The sequence below is a fragment of the Mesoplodon bidens genome (assembly GCF_964165515.1).
Source record: "Mesoplodon bidens genome assembly, chromosome: 6".
Taxonomy (NCBI): domain Eukaryota; kingdom Metazoa; phylum Chordata; class Mammalia; order Artiodactyla; family Ziphiidae; genus Mesoplodon; species Mesoplodon bidens.
In genome coordinates, this window is record NC_138162.1 from 21419334 (window position 1) to 21444361 (window position 25028).

General features: G+C 44.1%; 1 protein-coding gene across 4 annotated transcripts in view; it reads left to right on the forward strand.

Annotated features, from left to right (window-relative positions):
* Positions 1-25028, forward strand: part of UNC13B (unc-13 homolog B) — a 231715-nt gene that overhangs the window by 179092 nt on the left and 27595 nt on the right. For all 4 annotated transcript variants that reach the window (XM_081237785.1, XM_081237787.1, XM_081237784.1 and 1 more), the window contains 6 exons: positions 14770-14816; positions 17207-17285; positions 19481-19555; positions 20073-20292; positions 22762-22989; positions 23634-23775. In XM_081237785.1, coding sequence (XP_081093911.1) covers positions 14770-14816; positions 17207-17285; positions 19481-19555; positions 20073-20292; positions 22762-22989; positions 23634-23775 — 791 coding nt within the window. The remainder of the gene's footprint in view (positions 1-14769; positions 14817-17206; positions 17286-19480; positions 19556-20072; positions 20293-22761; positions 22990-23633; positions 23776-25028) is intronic.

Genomic DNA, 25028 nt, shown 5'->3' on the forward strand with positions numbered 1-25028 from the left:
AACTGGCCATAAATGTAAGAGTTTATTTCTGGACTCCCGATTCTATTCCATTGATCTTTAGTCTATCCATATGCCTCAATTTTTTTTTTTTTTTTTAATTTTTTGGCCAGGCCACACCACATGTGGGATCTTAGTTCCCCGACCAGGGTTTGAACCCGTGCCCCCTGTGTTGGAAGCATGGAATCTTAACCACTGGACCGCCAGGGAAGTCCCTTGATTTCTTCTTTTTGAAATACTTTCTTCACCTGGCTTCCAGAACACCTCTCTGTCTTGGTTCTCCTCCAACATTATTGACCATTCCTTCTCAAGTCATCTTTGCTAGTCCCTCCTTATCTTCCCAACCTTGTAGTATCCCAGGATTCAATCCTGACTACTACTTTTTATTTATACTCACCTCCTAGCTAATATGTTTCAATCACATGATTTTCATAAGCATTCCCAGATTTATATCTGGCCCAGATATTGTCCAGGAACAGCAGATTCCACATCTACTTAACATCCACATTTCCTTGTGAATAGGCATCTCAGATTTGACGTATCCAAAACTAAACTCCTGATCCTTCTCCCTAAGCCCTGCCAAACCTGCTTTTCCTAAAGTCTTCCTTAACAGTAAATGGCAACTCTATTCTTGCAGCTAGCTGCTCAGGCCCAAATCCATAGAGTCATTCTTGACTTCTTTTCTTTCACAACCCATATCCAATCAGTTAGTAAATTCTGCCTGCTTTGCCTTTAAAAAATATCCCAAATCTTACCACTGACATCTTTATCTAAGTCACCATTTTCTCTTGTCCAGATGATTGTGGTAGTCTAACTGATCTCCCTGCTTCTACCCTTGTCCCTCTACAGTCTGTTCTCCCGAGCCAGAGTAATCCTCATAAAATGTGAGTCAGATCATATCACTTCTCTGTTTAGGACCTTCCAGTGATTTTTCTGTCTTACTCAGAATGAAAGCCAAAGTGCTTATAAGGGCCTGTAAAGCCCTATTTGAAATGGTACTCTGTGGCAAACTTGTTCTTTCACACCAGTCATGCTCTCACCTAAGGCTTTGCACTTGCTGTATGTTCTGACTGGAATACTTTTCTCCTATCACTCTGAATAGCTTCTTTACTCATTTCCTTCAGGTCTCTGCTTAGATGTCGCTTTATCAATGAGGACTCCCTGACAATCTTTTATAAAATTTTAATAGCATAACATCACCACAGAGGGCAATATCTTTTCCCCTTACCTGAATTTTTCAGCAGAGTCCCCATCATACATGATACAGTACACATAGTTCCAGATTCTGGAACCAGAATGCCTGTTTTGAATTTTGGCTTTGCCACTTGCTGTGACTTTAGGCAAGTTTCTTAAAATCTCTGATCTTCATTTTAATCAACAGAAAATGGGAGATTATAATAGTATTTACCCAGTAGGGTTGTTGTGGGAAATAAATGAGCTTACTCAAATAAAATGCCAGATGTGTAATGTGTTCACTTGGTGTGAGCTACTATCATCATCTTCATCATCATTATTAGTTGTCTGCTCCTCCTACTAGAATAGAAGCTTCTCAAGATCAGGGTTCACTGCTGCATCAGCATGAGAACAGTACCTAATGTGCAGTAGGTTCTCAATATGTATTTAAGAGATGAATCCTCACAATAAGCCTGGGAGATTGCTGGTCTTATCCTCTTTTTACAGATAAGGAAATGCAGGCTCAGATAAGATGAGCGCCTCAAGTCTTTTGACTCTCAAGTAATGGAATTAAGATTGTTTTAACATTGAGGAAGTATGTCACTTCCTTATAAGGCAGACTATCTGGAACAGTGAGATCATTCTTAGGGGTCAGGAATTTTCCTGCAAAGAAGGTGTTATATAGACATATGTCACTTAAATTGAAAACTAAATCTCAGTGGGAAAATTCTAAGGCATTTTAGGCAGTTACGAAGCACAAAAAATTTGATTCCTAACAAGAAAAAGTTTTTTTAAACAAGAAAATGTTCGTCCAGTGGGTGGGACAAACTGAAGGGGCTAGTACAGCAGTTCTTTGGGGTCTGGAAAGTGGTACAGGCTATTGGCTAAGAGACCTATCTTTTCTCTTAGGCAAGACACATGTTCTTTTTTATTTTTATTTTTCTCAAAATTTTTTTGAATTTTTGAATTTTATTTAATTTGTTTTTTTATACAGCAGATTCTTGTTAGTTACCCATTTTATACATATTAGTATATATATATCTATCCCAATCTCCCAATTCATCCCACCACCACCACCACCACCACTGCCCCATGCCCCGCTTTCCCCACTTGGTGTCCATACGTTTGTTCTCCACATCTGTGTCTCAATTTCTGCCCTGCAAACCAGTTCATCTGTAACATTTTTCTAGGTTCCACATATATGTGTTAATATACGATATTTGTTATTCTCTTTCTGACTTACTTCACCCTGTATGACAGTCTCTAGATTCATGCACATCTCTACAAATGACCCAATTTCGTTCCTTTTTATGGCTGAGTAATATTCCATTGTATATATGTACCACATCTTCTTTATCCATTCGTCTGTCGATGGGCATTTATGTTGCTTCCATGACCTGGCTATTGTAAATAGTGCTGCAATGAACATTGGGGTGCATGTGTCTTTTTGAATTATGGTTTTCTCTGGGTATATGACTAGTAGTGGGATTGCTAGGTCATATGGTAATTCTATTTTTAGTTTTTCAAGGAACCTCCATACTGTTCTCCATAGTGACTGTATCAATTTACATTCCCACCAACAGGGCAAGAGGGTTCCCTTTTCTCCACACCCTCTCCAGCATTTGTTGTTTGTAGATTTTCTGATGATGCCCATTCTAACCAGTGTGAGGTGATACCTCATTGTAGTTTTGTTTTGCATTTCTATAATAATTAGTGATGTCGAGCAGCTTTTCATCTGCTTCTTGGCCATCTGTATGTCTTCTCTGGAGAAATGTCTATTTAGGTCTTCTGCCCATTTTTGGATTGGGTTGCTTGTTTTTTTAATATTGAGCTACATGAGCTGTTTATATGTTTTGGAGATTAATCCTTTGTCCGTTGATTCATTTGCAAATATTTTCTCCCATTCTGAGGGTTGTCTTTTCATCCTGTATGTAGTTTCCTTTGCTTGGGAAAAGCTTTTAAGTTTCATTAGGTCCCATTTGTTTATTCTTGTTTTCATTTCCATTACTCTAGGAGGTGGATCAAAAAAGATCTTGCTGTGATTTATGTCAAAGAGTGTTCTTCCTATGTTTTCCTCTAAGAGTTTTATAGTGTCTGGTCTTACATTTAGGTCTTTAATCCATTTTGAGTTTATTTTTGTGTATGGTGTTAGGGAGTGTTCTAATTTCATTCTTTTACATGTAGCTGTCCAGTTTTCCCAGCACCACTTATTGAAGAGGCTGTCTTTTCTCCATTGTATATTCTTGCCTCCTTTGTCATAGATTAGTTGACCATAGGTGCGTGGGTTTATCTCTGGGCTTTCTATCCTGTTCCATTGATCTACACTTCTGTTTTTGTGCCAGTACCATATTGTCTTGATTACTGTAGCTTTGTACTATAGTCTGAAGTCAGGGAGTCTGATTCCTCCAGTTCTGTTGTTTTCCCTCAAGACTGCTTTGGCTATTCAGGGTCTTTTGTGTTTCCATACAAATTTTAAGATTTTTGTTCTAGTTCTGTAAAAAATGCCATTGGTAATTTGATAGGGATTGCATTGAATCTGTAGATTGCTTTGGGTAGTATAGTCATTTTCACAATGTTGATTCTTCCAATCCAAGAACATGGTATATCTCTCCATCTGTTTGTATCATCTTTTTTTTTTTTTTTTTTTTGCGGTACGCGGGCCTCTAACTGTTGTGGCCTCTCCCGTTGCGGAGCACAGGCTCCGGACGCGCAGGCTCAGCGGCCATGGCTCCCGGGCCCAGGCGCTCCGCGGCATGTGGGATCTTCCCGGACTGGGGCACGAACCCGTGTCCCCTGCATCGGCAGGCGGACTCTCAACCACTGCGCCACCAGGGAAGCCCTGTTTGTATCATCTTTAATTTCTTTCATCAGTGTCTTATAGTTTTCTGCATACAGGTTTTTGGTCTCCCTAGGTAAGTTTATTCCTAGGTATTTTATTCCTTTTGTTGCAGTGGTAAATGGGAGTGTTTCCTAATTTCTCTTTCAGATTTTTCATCATTAGTGTATAGGAATGCAAGAGATTTCTGTGCCTTAATTTTGAATCCTGCAACTTTACCAAATTCATTGATTAGCTCTAGTAGTTTTCTGGTGGCATTTTTAGGATTCTCTATGTATAGTATCATGTCAAAGCTGCAGTGACAGCTTTACTTCTTCTTTTCCAATTTGTTTTCTTTTATTTTTGTTTCTTCTCTGATTGCCGTGGCTAGGACTTCCAAAACTATGTTGAATAATAGTGGTGGGAGTGGACACCCTTGTCTTGTTCCTGATCTTAGAGGAAATGCTTTCAGTTTTTCACCATTGAGAATGATGTTTGCTGTGGGTTTGTCGTATATGGCCTTCATTGTGTTGAGGTGGGTTCCCTCTATGCCCACTTTCTGGAGAGTTTTTATCATAAGTGGGTGTTGAATTTTGTCAAAAGCTCTTTCTGCATCTATTGAGATGATCATATGGTTTTTATTCTTCAGTTTGTTAATATGGTGTATCACACTGATTGATTTGCGTATATTGAAGAATCCTTGCATCCCTGGGATAAATCCCACTTGATCATGGTGTATAATCCTTTTAATGTGTTGTTGAATTCTGTTTGCTAGTATTTTGTTGAGGATTTTTGCATCTATATTCATCAGTGATATTCGTCTTTAATTTTCTTTTTTTGTAGTGTGTTTGTCTGGTTTTGGTATCAGGGTGATGGTGGCCTCATAGAATGAGTTTGGGAGTGTTCCTTCCTCTGCAATTTTTTGGAAGACTTTGAGATGGATGGGTGTTAGCTCTTCTCTAAATGTGTGATAGAATTCACTTGTGAAGCCATCTAGTACTGGACTTTTGATTGTTGGAAGATTTTTAATCACAGTTTCAATTTCATTACTGGTGATTGGCCTGTTCATATTTTCTATTGCTTCCTGGTTCAATCTTGGAAGGTTATACCTTTCTAAGAATTTGTCCATTTCTTCCAGGTTGTCCATTTTATTGGCATAGAGTTGCTTGTAGTAGTCTCTTAGGATGCTTTATATTTCTGCGGTGTCTGTTGTAACTTTTCCTTTTTCATTTCTAATTTTATTGATTTATGTCCTCTCCCTCTTTTTCTTGATGAGTCTGTCTAAATGTTTATCAATTTTGTTTATCTTCTCAAAGAACCAGCTTTTAGTTTTATTTCATTTATTTCTGCTCTGGTCTTTATGATTTCTTTCCTCCTGCTAACTGGATTTTTTTTGTTCTGCTTTCTCTAGTTCCTTTAGATGTAAGGTTAGATTTTTTATTTGAGATGTTTCTTGTTTCTTGAGGTAGGCTTGTATTGCTATAAACTTCCCTCTTAGAGCTGCTTTTGCTGCATCCCATAGGTTTTGGATCATCGTGTTTTCATTGTCATTTGTCTGTAGGTATTTTTTGATTTCCTCTTTGATTTCTTCAGTGATCTCTTGGTTATTTAGTAATGTATTGTTTAGCCTCCCTGTGTTTGTGTTTTTTAGGGGTTTTTTTTCCCTGTAATTGATTTCTAATCTCATAACATTGTGGTCAGAAAAGATGCTTGATATGATTTCAGTTTTCTTAAATTTACTGAGGCTTGATGTGTGACCCAAGATGTGACCTATCCTGGAGAATGTTCTGTGCACATTCAAGAAGAAAGTGTAATCTTCTGTTTTTGGATGGAATGTCCTATAAATATCAATTAAATCTATCTGTTCTATTGTGTCATTTAAAGCTTGTGTTTCCTTATTAATTTTCTGTCTGTATGATCTGTCCATTGGTGTAAGTGAGGTGTTAAAGTCCCCCACTATTATTGTGTTACTGTCGATTTCCTCTTTTATAGCTGTTAGCAGTTGCCTTATGTATTGAGGTGCTCCTATGTTGGGTGCATATATATTGATAATTGTTATATCTTCTTCTTGGATTAATCCGCTGATCATTATGTAGTGTCCTTCCTTGTCTCTTGTCACATTCTTTATTTTAACGTCTATTTGATCTGATATGAGTATTGCTACTCCAGCTTTCTTTTGATTTCCATTTGCATGGAATATCTTTTTCCATTCCCTCTCTTTCAGTCTGTATGTGTCCCTAGGTCTGAAGTGGGTCTCTTGTAGACAGCACATATATGGGTCTTGTTTTTGTATCCATTCAGCAAGCCTGTGTCTTTGGTTGGAGCATTTAATCCATTCACGTTTAAGGTAATTATCAATATGTATGTTCCTATGACCGTTTTCATAATTGTTTTGGTTTGTTTTTGTAGGTCCTTTTCTTCTCTTGTGTTTCCCACTTAGAGAAGTTCCTTTAGCATTTGTTGTAGAGCTAGTTTGGTGATGCTGAATTCTCTTAGCTTTTGCTTGTCTGTAAAGCTTTTGATTTCTCCATTGAAAATAAATGAGATCCTTGTCAGGTAGAGTAATCTTGGTTATAGGTTCTTCCCTTTCATCACTTTAAATATGTCATACCACTCCCTTCTGGCTTGTAGAGTTTCTGCTTAGAAATCAGCTGTTAACCTTATGGGAGTTCCCTTGTATGTTATTTGTCGTTTTTCCCTTGCTACTTTCAATAATTTTTCTTTGTCTTTAATTTTTGCCAATTTGATTACTCTGTGTCTTGGCGTGTTTCTCCTTAGATTTATCCTGTATGGGACTCTCTGTGCTTCCTAGACTTGGGCAGCTATTTCCTTTCCCACATTAGGGACGTTTTCTACTATAATCTTTTCAGATATTTTCTTGGGTCCTTTCTCTCTCTCTTCTCCTTTTGGGACCCCTATAATGCGAATGTTGTTGCGTTTAATGTTGTCCCAGAGGTCTCTTTGGCTGTCTTCATTTCCTTTCATTCTTTTTTCTTTATTCTGTTCCGCAGCAGTGAATTCCACCTTCCTGTCTTCCAGGTCACTTATCCATTCTTCTGCCTCAATTATTCTGCTATTGATTCCTTCTAGTGTATTTTTCATTTCAGTTATTTTATTGTTCATCTGTTTGTTTGTTCTTTAATTCTTCTAGGTATTTGTTAAACATTTCTTGCATCTTCTCGATCTTTGCCTCCATTCTTTTTCCAAGGTCCTGGATCATCTTCACTATCATTATTCTGAATTCTTTTTCTGGAAGGGTGCCTCTCTCCACTTCATTTAGTTGTTTTTCTGGGGTTTTATCTTGTTCCTTCATCTGGTACATAGCCCTCTGCCTTTTCATCTTGTCTATCTTTCTGTGAATGTGGTTTTTGTTCCACAGGCTGCAGGATTGTAGTTCTTCTTGCTTCTGCTGTCTGCCCTCTGGTGGATGAGGCCATCTAAAAAGCTTGTGCACGTTTCCTGATGGGAGGGAAGACACATATTCTTAGAAAGGCTCTTGTTCTCTAAGTTCTGAAAGTTCAAGTTCCTTTTACTACAGAAAAACGCTAATGTGCTAAACCCTCAGACTACTAAGGTGAAATAATATAGTATATATAATTCTTGCTCTCAAGAAATTCACAATGTATAACGGGAGATATTTATACAGACAATTAACAATGAAACATACTAACAACATACTGTCATAGAAGTGTGCAGCACAAAAGCATGGGTACCATGTATACATAGTAGAGAAGCATCTAATTCTGTTTTTGAGAGGAAGGCAGATAAATTATCATAGAGGCATTAATATTTGAGCTAAGTGTTTTTTTTTTATTAATACCACATCAGTTTGCAGTTTTACAGGAACCAAGATTCAAGTTCCTTAGGCGCTACTGTACTTTTATGTTGCACGCACATAGACGCACACACAATTTTATTAGTAATTTTTCACCTATAGATTTTTCTTAAAAAAACAAAAAATTCCTGTGTGGCACAACGATCTGTCCAACTTTATCTAAACACAGCAGTAACAAAACAAAGAGCTAGGTGTGGAGACTTCCAGTGCAGAAAAAGGTCCTTTGAAGGGGAAGCCCAAAAAGATGATCAGTACACTGAATTCCTGGGAGGGCAAAGGATGGGGATGGAGAATGCATTTCCTACTATGACATGAAATCAGTTAAACATTTCAAAAGGAAAGGGGGCTAAGAAAATAAGAAAGTGGAATAAGGCAAGGGTACCTTTTACCCATCTAAATTCCTAAGTAATTTCCTCAACAAAGTAGAAAGAAAACTTCCTTCCACTACCTTCTACAGAGCTGCACTGCTTTGGGACTGTCAAAGATTGTAGCCTTTAAAGTCACCAGTGCATATTCCCTCTGGATTATCACGACTATGAGTTACAAGTTGAAGGAACTCACAGATGATTTTCTTTCAAGTTTACTGAATTTTCATGTTGGAAAGGGAGGAAGACCCTTAGAAGTCTCAAATGGGGATCAAAGATTCCCAAACGTCCTCCATCTGATGTCAACATGAACTGTTTTGTTGTCTTTTAATTGTGCATGGAGCCCGTCAACACAATTTGGCCCTGCCTGGTCACCCTTACTTAAAGCTTCTTGGAAAACACTCTCAAAAGGGGCACCCTGCACCACGGTAGAGGTGCCAAGACATTTTATGTGCCTGAAAATGAAAGGAACCCTCAAAACAACACACACCCAATAAGCTAGCCTCCAAGTTAAAACTCCGTATGAACCACAAAATGCACTTCCCTATACTAATCTGTGGTCTCTTAACCACAGAAACAATCTCCTCTCAAGCCAGCTCAGCTTTGGTCCTTAGGGTAAAATGATGAGCACAAGTTAAAGATGTACCATATGAAGGAGGAAGTTGTAGGGAAAAGAGAAAAGAGAAAAAGGCCTTTGTGTTTCTGTAGCTCACCTCTTGAGACTATATCCCCCCCCCTGCCCACGGACTGAGACAGGATTACAATAACTCAGTAACTGAGGAGCCCACATGCAGATTAATTTTTTTTTTTGAGCTAAGTCTTAAGGATCAGTCTGAGCTCACCCAATAGATGCAAGAGGCCAGGTCATGGAGAGCCTTGACGGCCTTGTCAATAGATTGAATTTTCTTCTTTAGACATTATGGGGAGCTCTGGGAAGAACAGAAGGACACAATCGAAGTAACTTTGACATGATGTGTACAATGTATTGATATTTAAGATAGTAGGTCTAATTTGAGTCACAGGGTCAGTTAAAGTGTTCCTTGCCTAGTTTTCTTTTTCAGAGGGAATAGAGTGCTCTAAGGAAGTAGGGAGTAGATGTAGAAGAGATATGTCCCCTTTCCAGGAAGTGTCTCTTTTATCTCACCCACTTTTCTGAAGCTGCACTGTTTTGGAGGATTCCTGTTCCTGAATTCATTCTTCTGTCAAGTCAGGTGACCCATTAGGTCATCAGAAGTAGCTTGAAAAATCGGGAACTTATGAGTTAGTTTCCATGATTCTCCCTTCTACTTGTTATGTAATATCAGTGGGTCTTTAAAAAGGATGAGAAAAAAAGACAAGGGGAGCTGATGGGCCCAGGTAAGTGGACTTTCCTTAGAGAAGGAAGCCTATGTGAAGCACGTGTGGCCTAGAAGGCAGTGTAGTCTCTGACGAATAGGAAAGGAGTAATCTCTGGACTTTATTCTTCCTCTCCTGTGGCTTGCTTGGGTCCTTCTGGAAGTGTCAGTTTCCTTTGGTGTATTGTTCTGGATTTGGTAGATAATCAAGCCTGGGATTGCAGTTATGGTCTTATTGTTCAGATCGTGGTGACTTGTGATAGGGCAGTGGCCGGTTGGTGCCTCCAAATCTATGGCCATTGAGCATCCTGGTCCTGGCCTTAATTCCAGGCCTTAACTTGGCCTAACTTAACTTAGGCTCTGGGAAAGCCAGGGCTTGTTGGGCAAACACGTGGCCAAGACTGTATTACAAAATGGAAAGAGCTCAGCTACCAGGCCTTTGGGGTTTGTGGACTTATCCCAGATTCAGAGTGAACTCATGGAGCTTCTGAGGAAGGAACCCACTCTGTGTTCAGTCAGTTCAGATAGCCTGTTGGAGTGACCCTTGGTAACAAACAAAGCTGGTCTTGTGGCCCTGACCTTGCATGCACACCACTTTGGAAAGGGTGACTGAAATTCCCAGGTAGACTTTGTCCTTTGGTTTTTGTAGCCAAATCTGGGTTCTCAACTGAAAAGCAGGGGCCAACAAATACAGGAGGTAAGGATTCTGGGAGCTGGGCTCTGAACTACCCAGTTGTTCAGAGGACATCTCCCTCTTCTCCATGTCCCATGAGGTTTAGCTGACTTACAACTGAATCTACTAACCTCTCTGCCCTTTTTTTCTGCTCTTTCTCTCCTTGCAGAAGGAAAGCGAGGAGCCCTTCAGGTTGTGCTGTGGCCCTTTAGGGCCCTTTTTGTTGTCAATTCTCTCCTCTCCCTCCTGAGCACAGTGTGTGTGTGTGTGTGTGTGTGTGTACGCATGTGTGCTTATGATCTGTGCCTCATGAGCTTTGGCTCATGCAGCTAGTCTGTTTTTCCTGATAGCAGTTTGTGTGCATGCTCCATGCTTGTGTGTGCTCCTGCAGACATCCCTGGAGCAGTGTGAGAATGTATGTGCCAGCATGGTGCACATTCAATGTAGCATGTGTGTGCTTATACTTGTGCTCAGTTTGACTCCCCCAGATACCGATTGCCTTCCTCTTTTCCTACTTTGCACAGTGTGTGTCCATTTTCTACTTATTGCTGCAGATTGGCATATGCTGTAAACCCTTGCTGAGCCCAGCATGCATACACACTTTGTATTTGAGAGCAGGAGTTTCTGTAGGCTTTTTGTACCTCTTGCCTGGGGCCTAAATGTGTGCTCTGTGCTTCTGAGCAGGCTTTCTAGCCTCTCTGTGAGCACAAGCTTCTGTAGACCTGCGATGTGGTTTCCCCATGCCATGTGAATGCATGGTATACTAACGCTCTGTGCCTGCAAGCACTGGTTCCTGAAGACAGTAAGGGTTTGTTTTGCCAGTGATTAGGGCCCTAGTGAATATTGAATCCTCCCCCAGATGGGTGTGTACACATGTTCTGTAGCTCTGTGTGCCGGATCTGTGCTCACCTATGATTCCTCAGGTGCAAGTGGTGTCTATGAATGTACCTCCTATAGGCACTTTGTCTAGACCTCCTCTCATTCCCCCGGCCTTCCTTCTGTGCCCTGCGTGTGCATGCTCTATGCTGTGTCTGCAGGCTTCTGCAGACCCATTGTCCCCTCTAAGCACAGGAAATGTGTATGATCTGAGCCTGTGAACTCTGGCTGCCAAAGGCTTTTTGTGACTTTGTTTCCTTAAGCCCAGTGGTTTCTGGCAAACATCTAATTCTAGGTAGGAAAAAAAGATCTGCTCAGTGCAGTGACTGTTTCCAAAGGGAGGATAAGTTCTGGTTGGTAGGATCTCGGGATTTAGGGATGGGCTACCCCTCACAAGAACCTTAGGAGACTTGAGTCCACCACTTCTGGCTGCCTTTTGGGCCTGGCCCTCCCTCTACCACATCATCCCACTCATAGAACCAGGGCAGCAGGCAGAAGCAGCGAAATGTGGTCATGAAGGGCTGGAGGCAGTAGACAGATAGGCTTGATTAGAGTACAGGCGACCTGAGAAGGGTCTTACTGAAAAGGGTCTTAAATCCAAAGTTCCTCTGAAGCCTGATGCTGATCCAGGGTCATTCTTACCCACTTTTACGTCACTCATTAACCTTTCCTACCTCTCCTTTTTGTACTCTCACCTCATTTTGTCTGTAACTTCTCCCATCTTTAGCCCTCCCAAAACTTCGCCCCTGTCTAGAGCTTAACAGCTGGCTTCTGTCTCCCTTGTTCTGGAGCTCATTTGCTCAGGATAGTTAGCTGGACCCAGGTCTCAGGAGGCAGGGAAGTTGTTGGGAGTGGAGGAGTACAAGGGGGGATGGGAAGCCCCAGACCCGCCAGCACTAGGTCTGTTGAGCCTAAACGGCATGGACCATCGGCTCACAGCATGGACCATCGGCTCACAGCATGGACCATCGGCTCACAGCATGGACCATCGGCTCACAGCATGGACCATCGGTGCACAGCATGGACCATCGGCTCACAGCATGGACCATCGGTGCACAGCATGGACCATCGGCTCACAGCATGGACCATCGGTTCACAGCACGGACCATCGGTTCACAGCATGGACCATCGGTTCACAGCATGGACCATCGGTTCACAGCACGGACCATCGGTTCACAGCACGGACCATCGGTTCACAGCATGGACCATCGGTTCACAGCATGGACCATCAGATCACAGCATGGACCATCGGTTCACAGCATGGACCATCGGTTCACAGCATGGACCATTGGTTCACAGCATGGACCATCGGCTCACAGCATGGACCATCGGCTCACAGCATTGACCATCGGTTCACAGCATGGACCATCGGCTCACAGCATGGACCATCGGCTCACAGCATGGACCATCGGCTCACAGCATGGACCATCGGTTCACAGCATGGACCATCGGTGCACAGCATGGACCATCGGTTCACAGCATGGACCATCGGTTCACAGCATGGACCATCAGATCACAGCATGGACCATTGGTTCACAGCATGGACCATCGGTTCACAGCATGGACCATTGGTTCACAGCATGGACCATCGGTTCACAGCATGGACCATCGGTTCACAGCATGGACCATCGGCTCACAGCATGGACCATCGGCTCACAGCATGGACCATCAGATCACAGCATGGACCATTGGTTCACAGCATGGACCATCGGTTCACAGCATGGACCATCAGTTCACAGCATGGACCATCGGCTCACAGCATGGACCATCGGTTCACAGCATGGACCATCGGCTCACAGCATGGACCATCGGCTCACAGCATGGACCATCGGTGCACAGCACGGACCATCGGCTCACAGCATGGACCATCGGCTCACAGCATGGACCATCGGCTCACAGCAAGGACCATCGGTGCACAGCACGGACCATCGGTTCACAGCACGGACCATCGGTTCACAGCATGGACCATCGGTTCACAGCATGGACCATCGGCTCACAGCATGGACCATCGGCTCACAGCATGGACCATCAGATCACAGCATGGACCATTGGTTCACAGCATGGACCATCGGTTCACAGCATGGACCATCAGTTCACAGCATGGACCATCGGCTCACAGCATGGACCATCGGTTCACAGCATGGACCATCGGCTCACAGCATGGACCATCGGCTCACAGCACGGACCATCGGTGCACAGCACGGACCATCGGCTCACAGCATGGACCATCGGTTCACAGCATGGACCATCGGCTCACAGCATGGACCATCGGCTCACAGCATGGACCATCGGCTCACAGCATGGACCATCGGCTCACAGCATGGACCATCGGTTCACAGCATGGACCATCAGATCACAGCATGGACCATCGGCTCACAGCATGGACCATCGGCTCACAGCATGGACCATCGGTTCACAGCATGGACCATCGGCTCACAGCATGGACCATCGGCTCACAGCATGGACCATCGGCGCACAGCACGGACCATCGGCTCACAGCATGGACCATCGGCTCACAGCATGGACCATCGGCTCACAGCATGGACCATCGGCTCACAGCATGGACCATCGGTTCACAGCATGGACCATCAGATCACAGCATGGACCATCGGCTCACAGCATGGACCATCGGCTCACAGCATGGACCATCGGCGCACAGCATGGACCATCGGCTCACAGCATGGACCATCGGTTCACAGCATGGACCATCGGCTCACAGCATGGACCATCGGTTCACAGCATGGACCATCGGCTCACAGCATGGACCATCGGCTCACAGCATGGACCATCGGTGCACAGCATGGACCATCGGTTCACAGCATGGACCATCGGTGCACAGCATGGACCATCAGTTCACAGCATGGACCATCGGTTCACAGCATGGACCATCGGTGCACAGCATGGACCATTGGTTCTCTGGAGAGCCTGGCAGCTTTGGAACTCTCTCTGTACACTGCTTGAAGGATTTGCTTTGGGTCTTTTTATAGAAATCTTTAAAATGTGTTTTCTAACGGTTCCTTCCTTGAGTTATTTGGTGCCTCAATTTTCAACTTCTTATTGTAGAGCTCATAAAATTCACCAGAGTGATAATCCGAGTGTCTAATCTGCCCTGGGTTCTCTTGTTAAATAGAGCTTATCAAATGTAGACTGTACTCAGTGTCAGTGAGTTAGAGCTTCAAGGAACCTAGGCCAAGTCAAATCACAAGATGAGATAGGAATCCAGAAAGACCAGGTCTGACTCTGGGGCAGCCAACAGAACTTAGGAATATAGCTGGAAGAAGACTGGACTCCATGTGAAATTGTCCTTTTGCTTCAGTGAGGCGTGGAAGCCTGCATGGACCCTTCTCCTGGCTTTGGCTTACTATTATATATACCAGTGGATTGTGTGAGGGGCTGTAAGTTCTGGCAGCTCTCACATTCCCAGTGGACCTTAGTCCTGGGATCTCTGTGAGCTTGGCCTTATATTCTCCCTATTCACTGGGGAGAAGGGAGGTGAAGTACCACTCATTTCAGCAGCCTGCTTGTTGCCTTGGCTGATCATGGAATTGGTTTACACATCAGGCTGGTTATGTCACCACGTGGTGTATGTGACCTACACTGCTCTGAGCTTCCTACTTTATTGCTCACTGCTTGACCAAAGAAATTGGCAATCTCCCATCTCTCCCAGCATCTAACTTTTTTTCCTCTCTCTCTCTTTAAAGATTGCAGATGATGGTGATACCTCTTTGCCCCAGTGGCTCCCAGAAGGGTAAGTGTTGTACTACAAGGTTTCTGTGGATCTTATGCAGTCTGTTATGCTGCTTCTAGCTTTTCCCCTGGAGAAACAGCTTCATCAGCTGGATTCTGGGGAAGGAGGAGATTCCACTGTAGAGACTGCTTGGTTCTCTGGGGCAGAAGACAGAACTCTGCAGACTGATTCCTCAGAGACAGAAGAGACAGCTTTGCAGGGGAGGGAACTTTGGGGCTCCCCTATCCTTACCTCTGGAATTTCTGATGTATTGCATCATAGTGGTGATATACCCTTTATGTATGGGAATGAGGAAACTAGAAACACATCTGTGTTTAGAGACAGTTTCCTTCTATTCCACTGTTGATAGTGTTGCTGATTAGATTACTCCCTGGGCTCCATCCATCTTCAGCTGTTGTGAGTCATCTACTTATTCCATTCCACTGTAGTGAAGACATAAGTAGCATCCCATAGGAGCTCTGTGTGTTCTGTCTGTCTGGGAGTTTCAGACCCATGTGATTGCACCAGAGAGGCATTTCAAACTGCTCGACTGCTGCCTATAACTCACTGACTGTGCTTGAGAGAGAAGAACACTTAAGCGCTTGTGCCACCCACACCCCCACATACACTCCTCAGGAGCGTGAGAACCTTCCTTCCCTCCTTGTCCCACAAAGGCCTTCGGACATAGAAATGCCCAGTGGCTGCCTCCTCTTCCTCGTCACCAGTGAATAGAAAAGAGTAGATCATAAAGTTATCTACTGTATTTTTAAATGCTCCTTTTCCTTGTGATTTATCTTTTTTATAGCAAGAGCTAAACATGTGAAAGAGCCACGCTTCTTTTGTCAAAAGCTCAGTTGTGTTGCAAAAAAAACTTCTCGACTTAAGGAGTGCATTTTATAGTTTTCAGAATTAGCCAAAAACTTGTGGCACCAGTTGCTTCTTCAACAGCCCTTCTTCAGGGCTTTAGCTTTTTTCTTCAAATAATTTTAAAATCCATACATGCCAGTGGAACATACCCAGGCTATTTTAAAATGGAGCCATGCAGTGATTTTCTAAATGCCTCCCTGTTGTCTTCTTTCTCTTCCTTCAGCTTAGCCCTTGGAAGTTGTCACAAGTTTCGATCTACCGTAGGTGTGGTAGTCTCATTGAGAACAAAGTTCACTGCCTGTATTCAGGAAGCTAGATTATTAGAAATCAGCATATCGGGTTGCCTGTTCCAATTCCTGGCCTTGACCCAATGTGTGGCTCCATTTTTGGCCTATATAGCTGGCAGTACACACTTACTCTTCTGTGACATTTCTCTTTCCAGACCAGCTGTGGTGTACAACCCAGCCACCCTGCTTTCCCCACCTCGTTGCTTTCATTAAAACCAAGTACATGAGTTATTTTCATTGAAGCTCAAAATAGCTTCCAAAAGGTCAGAGAGGTTTTATAGTTCATCCCCCTCATTTTTATGGAAGTGACACCAGGACCCAAAGAGAGGAAGGAAGTTTGGCAGAGGACATGTAGTGAACTAGTAGAAGAGTTGGGGATGAAATCCAGGTTATTTCAAGGTGAGAAATCCAGGTTATTTCAAGGTGAGAAGGGTGTTCTTTTGGTGAAATTCTCTGTATTTTTATTGCATATTGTTATGGAGGAACAGACAAACAACAACAAAATTAGTAAGTATAGAAAAGGTATAAAAGTTTTAGAAATCTCAAGTTTCTCCAGCTGTAATATTTTCCTGGTCCCTGTTGATGTGACCATAGAGCTAGTCCAGACTCTGAGTCACTTTGCTGTTTTCTTCTTAAATGGTCTTTTTTCCCCCAAATGATCTTTTGGAAGTCTCTCATCCACTTTCCCTGCCTCCATTTGATTATTCAGGCTCCTCTTTCCATGGAGACCCTTTTTTCTTCAGGAGGCTTGGGTAGACAGAACTGGTGACTCTTTTACTCAGGTTGGAGAAGGTTTCCTTCTACATGTTATTGTTTGTCAGTCTTGCTCACCTAGGCAGCAGCTCTTCTGTAGAGCTATTCCTGTGGGCTCTGTTCTAGCACAGGTCAGGAAAGACTTATCTTTAGTCTGGCCTGAGTGTAAGGAGGAGCTATCTTAACCACCAATTCCCACCTTGCTTTATGGAGCACAAGGGCCTTCAAATAAACAAAGGAGCCTTGGACTGGCACGGTGGGATAAAAGAGCTCTCAATCCTTGGCTGAAACCTCAGAAGGAGACACTGAGAGCAGATTCCATTGTTTGTCATCCCATGGCTTTATTTCACTCACTTTCTGTCCTCCTCACCCCTCTGAAAGGCACACGGTGGAGGTCAGTTCATCTTCCTCTGAGGAGAAGATGAACAAGGAGGATGGAACATTGAAACTGCCAGTAACTCAAGGTGAGACTAAAGGTACTGATATATTTTCTTCTCTCCTCAGGCCAGCTGGAGGGCTCTATGGCATTGACAGCATGCCAGATCTACGCAGAAAGAAGCCACTGCCACTTGTCAGTGATCTGGTGAGTAAGGACTCTTGTGAAGGCTTAGGCTGTAGCCTTGGGATATCCCCCATTGGGACTTGGCAAGCTTTCAGGACTGGAAGTGGGGCCTTTAATGACAAGTATTAGTCTGATGATCAATCATTTAAAGCTTTACTGAGACTTAGTGATGGCTTCAGTAGGACCTTACATTGCCTCACTCCCTTGTCAGAGCCCCAGGTTCTTCATTAGCTGAAGCTCCCACTAGAACATTTATAGCTTGGACCCTCAAAGCTGGGCTCCAGGGTCATCTTCTAGTTATCCATCTCCTCTAGGTATCTCTCTAGCCTTCTCTGATGACCTGTAATGGAAACTTCCTCTGGTCCTGACCTAGATAATTGAGATTCGTGTGTGATGGGCATGACAAATGTGACTCCTTCTTGGAGGTCAAGTGAAGTCTCCCAAGACATAGGTTTTCTAGACTGTCTCTGTACCCTTGTGTCTAGCATTGGGAGGTAGTGATAACAATTTGTGGAACTGAATTGAAACAGGCTTAGGAGTTAAAGCTGATCTCAGACCTCCAGCATGACCAGAAGCTCCTATCTGGGCTCATACCTCCTAAGGCAGAATCAGCTCAAGGAATTTTCTGTAGTTTAGTGAGTAGTGGGGGTAGAGTGGTACCCAGGTCATCTCAGAGTCCCAGAGCCAGATATTCAGTAAGACTTGAACCCTTTCTCTTGTTACCATTTTCTACTCCTATTTTCTTCTTTTTTTCTCCCTATTCAGTCTATTTTGTTTTTTCTATCCACTCCTTTTTTGATTTTTCCTCCATACTGTGCTCTTTTTTCTCTACCAGTTTCTCCCTACTTAATTGAATGAGTAGAAGTATCCTCTGCCATTTTCTCTTCATCATTTCTTTCTTTCCTTCTTCTTCCCCCTGCTATTTATATATCTTTCCCTTTTTCCTCCTTTCTAATGCACCTCTTTTCCCACCAACTCTTCATCAAGCTGGTTGGATGAAGATAAATTCAGATGTCATCTCTTCTTTATTACATCTTTCATTGTCTTTCATCTCCTCTTTTTTCTCTTCTTCCTTTCTTTTCTTCCTACTTTTTCTCATCTTCTCCCTTCTTGCTCACCAGCTTTTTTTTGTTTAACTGATTGAATAGCAGTATCTTATTCACTTCTTGTTTCCCCTCCTCTGTCTTTTAACCTTGCCCATATTTCGCGTTATGGTATAACTCGCCTTCTAGGCCTTGGGCCCTGGTCAGCTGTCTGGGTTGAAGACAGTTTTTAGTGGATAGAGGCAGAGGGGGTTGTGACATGTTTCCTACTTTGGACTATAGGGAAGAAACCTCTCAGTTATCTCTGAAAGCTTTCATGCCCTTGTGGGGCTTTAACATCATGTTGTTCCTTTCTCTGCTCTCCTCTGCACAGGCTATGGTAAGTGTCTCCAGAGCCCCTTTCTATGCTTTGTAAGAGTCCATATCCCAAGCCACCTGGGCACATCCCAACTGTTCTGCCTGCTTAGGCTGATACAGTGACTTCTGTCTGCCTAGTGTCCCCTGCTTTAGGGAAACCATGTGCCTCTCCAGGGGCTGTCCCTGAAGCTTGGGCTTGGCAGATCCATGGGCCCCTCTATATAAGAGTCTGGCTAGCAGGGCATCATAGCTGTCACATTTAACCCCCTACCCTGCTTGATTTCAATGAGGCTACATTGCCCCTTTCACTTTCAAGTGCCCTGCTCATTTGGGCTTTTGGCCTCCACAGCTTCCTGGGGTTGTGTGGGCAGGGGGTGGTACCAGAGAATAGAGGATATAGTATAGAATCATAGTTCCCAGTGATGGTTCTTGACTGTGACTCTGTCAGAGTTGTGTGTCTATCCTATTCTTAATGACCTGTTTCGGACTGTAATTCTAAACTTTTCATTTTCCTTTGCCTTCCTTTAAACAAGGAGTTTCTGTGGGGTCAGATACCTAAAAACTCTTTGGATGATAGGTACCCTGAGAGAAGTGCTGTTCTGCCATTGTTAAAACAGTCCCTTAGGGCCTTGGATTTGAATATTAACCTCAGGTTCTTATTACCTATTATCCATGGCAATCCCCTGTGAATGACAGTAAAAATAGAGAGAACATAGTGAGTTATCATCAACTAGCTTCGGTCACTGAAACCCCCTCCCCAGGGCTTTGCCTAGCCCTTGGTAGTAGCCAGGGCTGACAGCAAGTCTTCTCTCACAGTCATTGGTCCAGTCCCGGAAGGCAGGAATTACTTCTGCGATGGCTACACGTACCTCTCTTAAGGATGAAGAGCTGGTAAGTGACCCATGGGCTTTCAAGAGTCCACTGGCCTATGGTCCAATGAACATCTCTGTAGCCAAACTTCATGGAAATTCAAAAGTGTTGGGCACACTCTGTTAATGAAACAGATAGCATCAAGTTTTCTACACTGGGAGAGGCAAGGGTCCAGACCAGGGGGGTCCAGACCAGGGGTAAACCTTAATCTCACGTTGGAGTATGTGACCACCAATGTCAGGGTTTTATGGTAAGCCTAGTACCCTTTGTTTCTCTAAAAAAGCCTGAATACTGGGACAAGGCTCAGGCCCAGCATTCAGGTCAGACCTATCTTGGATGACCAGGAGCACATGATGTGGAGGGCTTCTTTCTGCCAGGCTGGGCTGTGGGCTGGGCCGTGGGCTGGGCCAAGCTAAAGCATCTCCTCAATTTCCAGAGGAGAAACCGGGGTCTTGAGAGCCCTGCAAGGGTCTTAGTTCTGGTATCTCTCAGCAGAGAACTGAAGTTGCTGGTGGGTGATGGGATATGTGTCTTTCAGAAATCCCATGTGTATAAGAAAACCCTGCAGGCCTTAATCTATCCCATCTCGTGTACCACACCCCACAACTTTGAGGTCTGGACGGCCACTACCCCAACCTACTGCTATGAGTGTGAAGGCCTGCTCTGGGGCATTGCCCGGCAGGGCATGCGCTGCAGCGAGTGTGGAGTCAAGTGTCACGAGAAGTGCCAGGACCTGCTCAATGCCGACTGCCTGCAGCGTGAGTGTCCCTGTGGGGTGATGGGTGGGGAACATGGGCAGCAGGGCCTCTCCAAAATAGTCTGGCAACAAACAGCTAGGGTGGCTGGGACGTCATCCCTCTATTCTACCTGATGCTGAAGTTCTTTCCTTTTTAGAGAAAGTAGGATCCTAAGTCAAGAGACATTGCCATTCCAAATAACAGGTCTTGTAGCACTCTCTTAAGCACATTTAGGAAAAATCCGTTGAGCTTTCTATGGTCCTCTGATGGAGATAAAAATCCCTTCTAGGATTCAGATGATCCCAGAGGCTATGCTTGAGTATTGTACACACCATGGTGGCTATATCGCCCAAACGACTAGAGCATGTTTAATCAGCTCAAGTGACTAGAGCATGTTTAAAACTAATGAGAAGAGAGAGTTCTGTGAGGTTCTAGGCCTCACAGAGGAACCTTCTGAGGTCTAGACCCTAGGACTCAGGGAAACTGGCATTTATTCCTTGCTTATAGTTGGAGCATTTAGACAACAGTGCCAAGAACAGAAGTTTCAAATGGATTAGGCAGAGGTCCAGATGGAGAATGTGCCAGACTCCCAAGGCCCTTGCTAAATATGTGACTTGTGCTGCCATCATAGAATGGGGAAAACAGGAGCAGGAAAAGCAACAAGTCTCTGTCACAGGAGGCGGTAGCACTCTAAGTCCTTACCTCCTTGCTCCACTCCTGCTGGGCTTGCACTGCTAGAGCTAGACGCCAGGAAGAGCACGGGTAGGGGACGTGGGATGTGGAAAAGTATTTTCTCGCCCCTCCAGGTCTTCAGGTGTTACTCAGAGCCAAGCCATAGCAATGAAAGCTTCAAGGATTGTGGTAGGAGAAAGGAAGGTCGCCTTTAGACTCACAAGCACTTCATTGTCCCAAGGAAAGATATGTGACATAAAAGGGGCCCAGGAAGAAGCCTCAAGGAATTGTTGACTTAAAATGTCTCTCTTTGAAGAACGCTAGATTGGTACCAGTGGCATGGCTATAGTAGACATGAAGAGACAGGCAGAACATAGCAGAAGTTGGGTGCTAGTGATGACTTTGCCCAAATCCATCATGAGGGGCGACAAGCACAGGTGCCAGCAGGCCCCTGCTTTAATTGCGAGAACTAGCAACTGGCTACATAGGCTGCTTGCTGGAAGCCTCTGAAATGGTGCTCTGTAGCCAGGGTGTCCATCTTCCCTTTAAGAGCCTTTCAGAGGTCCCAGTCCAGGTAAATAGCATTGCATGGGATATGCTAAATGGCAAGAGTAGGATGCAGCCCAGGTCATTTTTCATTTATCAGAAAATATCTTCTGACTAAGCCTTCTGTGAAGCACAGAGTAGAATTAAATGCCCTTCTGTAGGCTTCACTGGACAGAAAACCTGCTTTCCATCCTCCCAGGGTTAGGATGCAGATGTTGACCTTTGTCCTTTGCTCCAAGTTTTGTAGTTAAGGCCTAAGTCTTTGGAGACTGGAGAGAGGTTAAGAGCCAGTGTGCAGGATCAATAAAGGAAGGATGGGTCCTCTGCCCTGAGAAGCCTGGTTGGTGAAATACACTGGAGGAGTCTGTGTTCTGCCATAATCCTTAGGACAGCAGAGGAAGCTTACTGACCTTTGAGATGAGCTGGCTGGGGTCATGGCTGGTGAAAATGACCCTTGGCCTTGCCAGGATAATAATGATGGTAACAATAATAGGGACTGTTTATTACTCAATAAATAAAGCATCTAGCCCAGTGCTAGATGGCAGGCACTGGGCTAGATGCTTTATATATGCTATCTAATATAATGCTTATTACAAATCCTGAGAGATAAGTGACATTTTCTTCTCTTAGAAGAAGCCTACTTACCCAGCAGGGAGTAGTGGAGTCAGGATTTGAACTCAAGTCTGTCTGATACCAAAGGCCATACTTTTCTCACCATACCACACTATTTTCTGAGATTAAAGACACTGGAGCTATGGGGTAGAACCCAGCTATGTGCTGTGACGAATTCTGAGATCTGTATCATGGCTTGGCATTCGGATGAGATTGGTGAAGTAGTTGTGCCCATCCACAACCCCTCCCTGATAACTGGGATACCCATTTTGATATTTTGGCCTTAGACTTGGAGGGTATCTCTCAACAAGCATGCAGATGGAAGAAAGACAAAGCCAACTGCAGACTGAGCTACATATTTTGTTTTTCTTTTTTGATGAAAAACTCAACGTATATCTAAATAGAGAGAATAGAATAATACACTCCCATAACGATGATCAACTTTTTGCTACTCTTTGAGTTGCATTTTAAACTCCACTAGCTAGGCATTAAACTCCAGCAGGCCCCACAGAGATCAACTTTTCCCAGAGACATACCAGTGTCTTCCTAAGCTTCTCCCACCGCTCACTGACCTCTCCCAGGCCCCATTCTTCAGCCTGATCCTTGGTCTGTTAGGTGGCCTGTTGGTTACCCTATTTTCTGTCTCTGGCCATTCTTCAGGGGCTGCAGAAAAGAGCTCTAAACATGGAGCGGAGGACCGGACACAGAACATTATCATGGCCATGAAGGACCGCATGAAGATCCGAGAGCGGAATAAGCCGGAGATCTTTGAAGTTATCCGGGATGTCTTCAACGTGAGCAAAGTTGCCCATGTGCAACAGATGAAAACAGTGAAGCAGAGTGTGCTGGATGGCACCTCCAAATGGTCGGCCAAGATTACCATAACTGGTGAGCAGGCCAGAGTTTGAGAGGACAGGAGGGCCTTGGCTATGGGGAGGAGCCTGGGGAAGAAGCATCCTGAGTGTGAGGGAACAGGGGCTGCGGAGAAGGAGCACAGAATGAAGGAAGAGGGAGGGCCTCATTATTCATCACTGCTCCTCTCCTAGACTCTGATGCCAGGGGGTGCTGGGAGAGGCAAGACTGGCACCTGCAAACAATATGAATGATAATACCAGGATTTGGTAACAGTCTGATGTTATAGACTTGGTTAACAGTTTGATATTATAAGAGCGGGGAGGGTGGGGGTAAGGGGACAGGCAGGAGATCAGTGAACAGTTAACCAGTGATTTACTAACTGGGTGGATATGGCTGAAGCAAGCATGTATCAGAGCAGGTAAGGACCTGTTGGGGTAAGTGTAGGGGTAAGTGGTCAGTTAGGGCTCCAGCGGGGAGGTAGGATTCTTGGGCTAGGCTTTGAGGGAAAGGCTCGTGGCTTAGGACTAAGGATAGATGTGGAGGAGTGAGAAAATCTGCTCCTGTGCAAGGAGCAGATAGAGGCTGCTCTAAGATGGGAAATATGAGTCGTACTTTGGAGGGCTTATGACTTCTGGAGTGTACTCTGAAGCCTCCTTCTTTGTGCATTTGGGTTGCAGTGGTGTGTGCCCAGGGCCTACAAGCCAAGGACAAGACAGGATCCAGTGACCCTTATGTGACTGTGCAAGTGGGCAAAACCAAGAAGCGTACCAAGACCATTTTTGGGAACCTGAATCCTGTCTGGGAGGAGAAGTTCCATTTGTAAGTCATAGTGGGCTTTGTCTTACCTGGGACTGTGTATGTTTTGGGAGCAGCATTAAATCTCATTGTTCTGGGCTTGGGCTCTAAGAGAGATGGGTCAGAGGCAGTGGAGAAAACCCATTTCTCACATGCTTCAATTGGGTAGCAGCTATTCTTTCTCTGGGTTTCTTCTCATAGACTATTGTATCAGGGTTACTGTACCCAAGCCCTGTCTTAACTAGGGCTATTAAAGGGGGCTTTGGGCATCCCATACTGCTTTTTCTAGTGCTAGAAAGATTTTATTGTACTACTGCTGAGTGACAGAACCAGGGACTGCCCACTCAACTGTGTACCTTCCAGCCCTGCCATCCTGCCTAGGAAGGGTTACTCTCTTCTAGGAAGTGGAGAGGGAACATCTTTGTCCTACAACTGGATAATTCTGGCTTGAAGATGGAAACCTGGGATTTGGAGAATTTTCCATTTTCCTTAAGGGCTCTGCTTTTCTTTCTGCCTCAGCTTCCACTCCCTACTCCTTTATTCATTGTCTCACTTTTTTATAGACTATTTCATATGACAATGAGGGATGGTTGTTGAAAAATGGCAAGCTCTAGCCGAGGACTTGGACTAATGTCTGGTGAATCCAGATGCTTTGTCACACCCCCTGATGCCTAGGACCAGGACTTTGAATCAGCCAAGCAGGCAGCTTATGTAGAGACCTTTTTCTGTTGGCTCCTTGGAAGGGGACTGGGGAAAGGGATTGGGGCCTATAAAATCAGTCTCTAATCCAGAGACAGTAGTTACTGGGAGGAGCACTTGTTTTTCAAGAAGCTGAATGGTTCCTGCTTGAATATTACCTATGATTAATTCTAAATGAATTGGCTCTATAGTCAATTTTGCCCACTTTTATCATTTAGCGAGCAATTTGTATTCTGTATAAGACACTATACATGATGTTGTGTATCGAAAAATGTATAAGACATCCCTGGCTTCAAGAGGCTGATTGATGATTTGTCTATTATTTTTCAGAAGACCAGTAGCTATACTATAATATTTTAATGGAATGTGCAAAGATATTATGAGAACATAGGGTAAGGAGCAGCAGATTCTGCCAAGTACAACTTTTGGATAAGGCAACAGGGATCCAGAAAGCAACTGCTGGGGAAGAAGAGAGTGAGGGAGGAACCTGGGCAAACTACCTCCTCCAAAGCAAACACCATAGAGGAAATGATAATTCAAGTGGATATTAAAGAATGATAGAAATTCACCAAGCACAT